General features: G+C 45.5%; 1 protein-coding gene across 1 annotated transcript; it reads left to right on the forward strand.

Annotated features, from left to right (window-relative positions):
• Positions 1 to 3118: 3118 nt before the first annotated feature.
• LOC117897327 (probable cytochrome P450 6v1) lies at positions 3119 to 7349 on the forward strand. Its single transcript, XM_034806099.1, has 3 exons — positions 3119 to 4197; positions 5604 to 6425; positions 6876 to 7349. The coding sequence occupies exons 1-3, from the start codon at positions 3730 to 3732 to the stop codon at positions 7152 to 7154; spliced, it is 1569 nt and encodes a 522-aa protein (XP_034661990.1). The 5' UTR covers positions 3119 to 3729; the 3' UTR covers positions 7155 to 7349.
• Positions 7350 to 9074: the final 1725 nt, after the last annotated feature.

The following is a 9074-nucleotide window of genomic DNA, read 5'->3' on the forward strand; positions in this document are numbered from 1 at the left end:
TTGCCCCCGAAATAGAGAGATTACTGGACCATGCATGGAACATGGAACATGGGCGGGCGGTAGGCGCTGGTCAGTGCGGCATCCTAATGGAATGCGGGCAGGTGAAAGGATCTTAGAGATTGCCAAGGCGATCGCACCGATATGTGGGAATACACAACCCAATGAAGCGTTTGAACAGATATGGGAAAGAGACTTTCTTACAGTAAAGACAAGGGTCTCGGAAAATCAGTTAGGAAACAATTGTGTGTGGTGACTGGTAGGAGAGCGCAGAAGTATGAGAGAGCGCCCAAGCTCTGAGCAGAGCTTCTCGCGTTGTTTCCCTTCCTCTCCCTTTTCAGTACTAATCACCACATAATCCTCACGACATGCTGAAGCATCATCACCACCACCTGGCGACACTCCCACACCAAGTGGGGGGCGGCTGGGAAACTATGAGGATGGTAGGAAGGGTGTATGCGAGGCGTGACAATAATTAAAAGATTTCCAATGTCAACAGCGTAAATGGAAGGAAAACAAAGTTGCAGCCAAAACTAAATAGGAAAAGCAAATGCCACCCGTTCCGCCCGCTCCCCACGCACCCACTCCTTGGGCGGGAAAAGCGCACACAAATGTTTGTCTTCTTCTCCCTCTCTCTCGCTCCCTCTTTGTTACTCACTCACTATTTGTTTGTTTGTTTGTCTCTTTGTTTGTTGATTGAGACGGCTTTGATTTTCGCTCAGCGGATTTTGATGGGGTGCACGGTGTGGGTGGATGTGCACCATGGGACCAGGGGGTGTGGACAGTGGATGGGATGTGTGTGACAAGTGCGCCCCTGTATTTGCAGAGCCGTTATGTGCATAAGCAACAACGATTATTGACATATCGCCAGCGACGCAGCAGCAGCGAAGCAGCGACAAGGCGACATCGCAAATAAGAGAGAAAATTACATCTTCGCGTACCGAACTCTTAGATACGCTATAAACAAATATATTTGTGATGATATTACATATGTACATACATATGTACATATACATATGTGTCCATACTTACATTTTTACTCATACAAGCTGCAATCTCAAACATTTCAACGATTCATATGTATATTTATAAGTTACTCACTCTCAACCATTTAAATTTATATATTTCGCACATCAATCGATGTATTTTTGTGTAAAGAGGACAGTGTACAGTTATATTTACATAGTAAAAATTATTGTTGATTGTTGAACCCTGCTTGACAAACATGAAGCTAAAATAGTTATACCTTCCTCTGCTAGGGTATCGTTACCTCTACTTCATTCTATTCCATTCCCCCTACAACACAACCATCCGCAAGGCACATGCAAATCGAAATGCAGCGGTAAATGTCAATGCGAACGCGTGGCTCTGTGTGTTTGTGTGTGCTCTCTCACTGTCGCTCTGCCCAAAAAGTCCCCAAATCCAAACGGAACCGCTGTTCCCCCCACCTAAGCCCTGGCCAAGTGGCGGTCGTGCGTGAAATTTAATCAAAGCAAGACTCCACTCCTTTACACACGCCCCCGGCCTATATCTCACACCACTTCTTACTCACTCTCTCCCCCTCTCTCAACGACATGCAGCCATCAATGTGGCCAAAACAGTTTTTGGCTAACCCCCAAGCGGCGCCACACCGGAAATGTTGCACATTTGTAACTGTAACTGCGGCACACTCCTTACCCATGTAGAAACGGAGGTGAAAGAGAATGGCAGATATGAAGCCATCAGAGAAGGAGAAGTGGAAAATGGGAGGTAGAGAGCAGGGGCAAAATCTTGAGAAATGTGAAAGTTTTCCACAAAAGTGCAAATTTCTGTCAATTGTTGTAAATGGAGCTTCCTTTTTCCTGTCCTTGAAGGGAGAAAGAATGCATGCACAATATGTTGTTTTCCGAGTGTAGAAGAGGAAGTGCTGATGTCCGTCCTTGCATGGAGGGAAGAGATATACAATAGTTCTTCGTACTGCTGCGATGAAAGATAAGTGGAAAGGGCGGAAAGTGAGTAAAAACTTTTAAAAAAATCAAACTTGGCGCCCACTAACGCTCCGCTCAGTGTTGCTTTTGAAGTCAGTCCAGCCCTGGTCGGGGTCGTATGTGCTCCGTCAGCCCTGCCAGCGTAAAAGAAAAACAAAATCAGCTGAACACTGCAGACGAAGAAAACGAATAAGCACATAGAGAAGAGGAGAACAGCAACAAAAAAGTTGAAGAGAGTTCGCACGTTTATTTTTAAATCGCGAGAGAACGGACTTTTTTACGCTCTCTTCGCTGTCGCTGTCGCTGGGAACGTCGTCACGTGGAGCACCAGCGGCCGCAGTCGCCGTCTCTGCGCTGCTATTGTTATCGCTATTTTGCTTTTAATCGTCAGTTTTATTTGTGGTCTACTTTGTGCTCTTTACGGTTCTTGTACAGTGGGAAAAAGTGTTGGGGGTGTGCTTTTATACAAACAGATGTAAGGAAAAAGCTATTACTGTGCTGTATTCCATTGCAAAATAATTGCACAAATTCCGTACTTATGCACACATTTGCATAAATTGTCTTTGTTTTGTTCCATTTTGATTCAATTGTGGATTGATTGCCATGTGCCAGCAAAGAAAGCAGAACAGCGACCGCGACTGCAATTCTGCAGCTCGCATTTTATTTCGCTCTCCACTGCATACCCAACGTACAGCGTACAGTAGAGCAAACGTCTTAACACCAGTGCGTTTGTACAAAAAGTATTTATTTCTAAAATTTATATAGTTAACAAATGTTGGTAATATTGTTGGTTGTTAATTTTCACTATGAAACTATGCTCCAGTTATTCAGGAAGTTTGGTAAGAAAATGGCAACAGTAATTTCGACTTTGATCCCACTGTGGCCTTGCCATGTGCCTCAAGCTGAGCACCGCGTCGCGACTCGTGAGTTCAATTCTACAGCTTCGCTCTCTCTTTCTGTCTCTCTGCGATCACAGCTATGCCACTCTCTGCCCCCCGCAAACACGCTTGCGGTTAATCAGCATGGGATGATGGGGGCGTCAGCATCGGCGTCGGCTGCCTGTGGACTGTGAACTGTTCTGCTGCTCTCTGCTGCTACTCTCTGCATTTGAGGTTACTCTCTGCCGCTGCGGTTGCTGCGGTTTTGCGATGTGCTTTTGTTGTTTCTTTGTTGTTTTGCTGATATGCTGCCGGCGTCGCTGCCGCTGCCTGTTGATAGCAGTACCACTCGCTGGGCAGCGGCGTCGGCATCTCGGCCTGTTCTGTTGCTTTTTGGGGCCTGTCGTGCCGGCGTCGTTGTGGTGCTTACTAGTGTTTTTTTTTATAAATACTATTATTACTATTATTTTATTTGGTCAACGCTCTCTTTTGTTCCGGTTCCGCGTTTTTGTACTCTCTTTATCTGTTCGTGTGTGTGTGTTTGTCCGTTTGCGTCTCTTTCTGTGCGACTCTTTTTGCGTCGTTTGTCTTGGTTCCGCGGTTCCCTCTTCTGCTGCGAACGCTGCTGCTTCTTCTTCGACCACTTCCACTGCGCTGCTGCTGCTTCTTCGTCGCATAGTTAGCGTTTAGTGGTTTTTTTTTTTACAAATGTGATATAATTGTGTTAAGTATTTATTTATTTAATTGCCAAAAAAACGCGCCTAAAACGCGCACACATACAAGGAATTCCACGTAGTAGCAGCACTCGCAGTCGCAGCAAAGTCGGCGCCAGCAGCAACCGAGCTCCCAGCATAGAGGAGATCAATTATCTCTCCGCCGCCGCCACAATGGTATACTCCACCAACATTCTGCTGGCCATCGTCACCATCCTTACAGCTGTGTTCGTTTGGTCGCGTCGCACCTATGTTTACTGGCAGCGGCGTCGCGTTAAGTTCGTGCAGCCGGCACATCTGCTGGGAAACCTGAGCAAGGTGCTGCGCCTGGAGGAGTCGTTCGCGCTGCAGCTGCGACGCTTCTACTTCGACGAGCGGTTCCGCAACGAGCCCATCGTGGGCATCTATCTGTTCCATCAGCCGGCGCTCCTCATCCGGGACCTGTCGCTGGTGCGCACCGTCCTCGTCGAGGACTTTGTGAGCTTCTCGAATCGGTTCGCCAAATGCGATCTGCGGCACGACAAGATGGGCTCCCTCAATCTCTTCTTCGCCAAACAGCCGGAGTGGCGGGAGATACGGACGAGGTTGTCGCCTGCCTTTACGGGGGCGAAGATTAAGCAGATGTTCTCGCTGATGGAGGAGGTGAGTCACAGGAAGGGGCGACACAAAGTGAGAGAGAGGCTAACATTCGATGTCGCTCGCCCCCCTCGAACTTTTAAAACCTACACTGTCCCACAAAATTAGTATTCATAGTGCGGAAGCATATATTCTCACGCTGAGACAGTAGGTGTGTCAGACGGAAAGAAGTGGCAGAATTCTTATTTATGATATACACCAAAAATTGCCATAGCAGTGGAGTGGTGCCATATCACGCTGATAAAAAAAGAGGCTCTTCAGGTTGTCAAAGTTTTCGCCTTATCATCACACGTTTTTTTTTTTTGCATTTCTTGTGTATATTTATTTTTGTGTTGATTTCAAATATTCTTATCAAAGGTCACAAAGTATCGAATGCTGCCCGCAAAGAATATATACATATGTACATACCAGACAGTAAATGCTCGATAACAGAAAAAGCCTAGTTCCGGTTTGAATATTTATAGAAGGCGAATTTCTGTAATATTTTTAATTAAGAGTTAAGTAGAGTTTGTAATCGCCATTCTTTTTTAAGAAAGTATTTGGAAAGATTTTTAGTTTTCTTAAATTCTCGAAATTTGAAAAGAGAAAATTATGCGATTTACATATATATCCTTTATATGTCGAAAGATATAAATAGGTAAAATTATTATTTTTATCATAATTCGCAATATCAATTCTACCATGCTAATATTTCCTCTGTGCTTCCAAAATATAAATTTAAAATACCTTTGGATGATCCGAAAAACACTTGCAATTCCAATTTTTTGTTGCCCTGTGTGAAATGAACAGGTGTTACTTTTTTTGTTTTTGGCCAAAGTAATCAATAAAACACTCATAGTTTAGGGAAACGCAACAGAAAGTTTGTTGGAGAGTGCCAAAAACAGTTTCTCAGATCAAGCAATCAAACAAATTTCGTGATTCGCCGTAAAACGCGCAAAATATTAACCCAAACCCTTACAAAAACTATAATCGTGCTGTCTGGTGTAATGGCAAACTTGTTCCTCTTCACAATGATCAAAATATAAGTAACCCCATGCAGGAAAACAATAAAACTTTTGTTTAAATCATTCAGAGCAACGAAAGAAAGGGGAACTTTAGTAAGCAAGTTGTTGATACCCTTTCGTTCCCCTGGTAGCTATTAGAATGAGTCATGCCATGATGAAAAATATTACAGATTGTGCTTAGGATTGAGCGAAGCAATGTATTATTTATTATATCTTTATAGATTTGCACATAGCTTAATCTTATCCCAAATTTTATGTTTTCGTAGTTTTTGAGCCATAAAATCCAGCATAGGCAAGTTTTTTCAAGAGTTTAACTTGATGGCATCAAAAATGCTTCATTCTAAGCGTATACGATATTGAAATAAAATCTTAAATGTCAAATTTCTAATAGTTCCTTCTTATTTTCAGATTGGCTGCGATTTGGAGTGGTATTTGAAAAGACTGACGAGAGATATGCGGAGAAGCGACGCATCCGCACGCGGTGTGATCGTGAGCATTAAGGACGTGTGCGACCTGTATAACACGGACATGATCGCTAGCATAGCCTTCGGCCTGAGATCGTACAGCCTGCGGAGCACGCAATCGGAGATTGGTTCACACTGTCAAGACATATTCCGGCCGAATGTACGTCGAATAATCGACTTTTTCGTGATTTTTTACCTGCCCAAACTGGTGCCGCTGTTACGGCCCCGACTGTTCACGGAGCCGCATGCAGAGTTTCTGCGCCGTGTCATCCAGCTGGTGATCGAAGAGCGGGAGCGAGGCGGCGACCTGCGCAACGATCTCATCGAGATGCTGCTCACCCTCAAGAAGGAGGCGGATCTGCAAAAGGACAAGTCCCACTTTACTCACCATCGCGACTTCCTGGCCGCCCAGGCGGCCAGCTTCGAGGTGGCTGGCATCGAGACATGCTCGGCCAGCATGTCGTTTGCCCTCTACGAGTTGGCCAAGCAGCCCCTCATGCAGGCCCGGCTCCGGCGCGAGATACGCGAGACCTTCCAGGAGTCGCCGGCCGGAGCGCTCAGTTACGAGCTGATCGCCCGGATGCAATACCTTGAAATGATCGTCGAGGAGACGCTCCGCAAATACCCCATCGTGCCGCTGCTTGAGCGCGAGTGCACCCCCATTAACAAGAAACGCTTCTACTCGCTCCGTCCGCACGCCGAGTGCTATGCCCGCCGCGGCATGCCCATCTATATATCCAATCTGGCCATACACCATGACCCAAAGGTGAGATGTCAGACCCAAAATTAAGGAAATATCTGATCAACATTTCAATGTTGCCACAGACTTGTCGCCATATAACTATTGGTTTTCGCTCGTCAGTATTTGTTGAATAATTCATTTGATGGTATGAGGGCATAACCATCTTAAGTTGTCAAAATTTTGCCTCCAATTGGTTTTCCCCAATCTTATCGAGTGTAAAGAACATTGAATTGAGTTCTAGCTACCACAAAAATTAATAGAAATTTGTTATCTAATACTTTGGATGGGTCTAGGAACTTCTAACTAGAACCAACAAGTGTCTATAGGAGCAACTGGCCACGTCAAGCTGCACTATAATTATCTGAAACCTGTTCGTTTAACGTTTTAGTTTAGAAAGTAGAATTACACAGCGTTAATGGGGGGATTTTATTACCAATCCATCACAAAATAATTTGAATCTCTCTATTTATGCAGTACTGGCCGGATCCGGAACGCTTCGATCCAGAACGCTTTAGCGCCGAAAATAAATCGCATCAAGCCCCGATGTCGTATCTGCCGTTTGGCGCTGGGCCCAAGCATTGCATTGGCACGCAGATTGGCCAATTGCAGATAAAACTGGGACTCATATACTTTTTGCGACAGCACCGGGTCGAGTTCTGTGAGAAGACTGTCGAGCGCATCAGCTTCGATGCCAAGTTCGCGCTCTTGGCCAGCGAACACCGCATTTACCTCAAGGTCGCTGAATGTTTATAGCGCCTTATCATCATCATCCCCATCGTTGGCAGAAGCCCATCCGACCCGTCAGCCGCGCTCATCGTTAGCGGGGGGATCTTTGTCATCATCGTGATTTTCGTCGTCGTCATCATTTGCCACATTGTATATACGAGGGCATGCCTCAAATAAACTTTGCTACGTTCTTTTTTTTTATATTTTGCAACGAAAATGTTACACATTTTATCTTTATTTATTGCCAGTTAGAAGGCGGGACCCCGGACCAAGGGGTATAGGGGGGGCGGCAATGGCTGATAGCTTATCAGCGCGCGAGTGCGAGTGCTTTGGGCTTTGGATTTGCTTTTGCGCCGGGTGGCCTGATCGGCGGGCGGGTTCGATTCGATGCGGTTCCGTTTGCACTATGGGAGACTACGTCATCGCGTGGGGCGGCCCGGGACTAGGGCTGGGTCCAGACCAGTCACTCAAGACTCAAAAACAGACGTTCATGTATTTTGTTTGTCTCTGCCAGGGCTGGCAAAGTACTCTGTGGTGCATTCGAGTGGACCAAAAATATTTTTAAGAATCGAACTGAAATTATATGAATGCAAAGGGGAAGACAAACATAAACAGAAATATTAAAAGAGCAAAGGCCTAAGCTACTGCTTATGGAAACTCACTATACACGTATTTAATATAGATTAAAGAGAAGTTAAAATCAATTAAATATAAATAAATACATGTGCATGTATTGCACAATAATATATGCAATAATTCTTAAAACGAGTTCTTTGAAATATGTATATACACATGTATTGTATCTACGTATGGTCTTTTGTGGTGGCACAAATCAGGTAGGTCCACCCTAAAGCTCAATGTTAGTTTTTAGTCCAAAACTCAAGTGATCGGATCGAGTGTGAACCGGTTTCGCGGGGCACTACAAGCAGTTAAGAACCCCGCTCTGCGCAGATACATACTACCTTGCTCCCGCTCACCTGTGCTCCTACATGCATTCATTCAATCACCGCTCTCCAGTATTTTCCCCTTCTTATCAGTAATCAAAAGCTTCACCAGCAACAGCTGTTGGTCTCCCCTCGAAAGCTCCATTCAACGCTAACTGACACTGGCAGAGCTGGCTTCTGCGTTAGCGTTAGCGTTAGCGGCGTTATGCAAATGCTCACACCCAGAGTGGTTGAGCGCGCGGGCGGCAACGGCAACGGCAACGGCAGTGGCGGTGGCTACGGCGGAAGACCGAAGGGTTTTCGTGATTTCCGTGGAAAAGTGAGCGGCGGCAATCGAGTGCAATGTGCCGCGCGCGGCCTCAACTCTTTGAGCGGAAAACCCCGCACAAACTCTTTTATTTTGTTGGTTTTTAGGTTTTGTTGTTTTGGGCTGTTTTTATTAGACCGCGAAAAATCAACAGTGGCCGAAGCGGGGGCCGGGGCATGGGTGGTCCCTTTTCTTCCTCTACTTTAGCAGCTTCCTCCTCATGTTGTTCTTCTGTTGTTTCACTGTCTTCTGTGTGAGTGTCTGTGTTGTTTGGTCCTTCCGCGCACGCCGCTAAAAGGGTTTACGGCAATGTCATAAAGCAATCCTGCCAGTGAGAGGAGGTTCCAACAAATATGCAGTAGGAAGGCTCTTTCACAGTCGCATTACCAATAGTCCAACCCCAGTTCAGTCTCTCTCCTATGTTGTCTCCTGCCCTGGAACTAGCGGAAAAACTAGGCTAGATACTTAGTTATTGGTTATTGGTTACTGATTTGAAGCGTAGACTTCCTCGAGGATTCCATAAGCCTATGGCTCTCTAGCTTCTTGAGGTATTGTCAAAGCCCAAATGGAATATTCTGTGGAACTCGGTTCTCAGATCTTTTGCGTCACCCTGCCCTGGATAAATATGAGCACATTCCCCTGCCATATAAACACACACACAAACACGTTAGATCTCTTTCCTCTGTTAACAGTGTG

Source organism: Drosophila subobscura, chromosome A (genome assembly GCF_008121235.1).
Source record: "Drosophila subobscura isolate 14011-0131.10 chromosome A, UCBerk_Dsub_1.0, whole genome shotgun sequence".
Taxonomy (NCBI): Eukaryota; Metazoa; Arthropoda; class Insecta; order Diptera; family Drosophilidae; genus Drosophila; species Drosophila subobscura.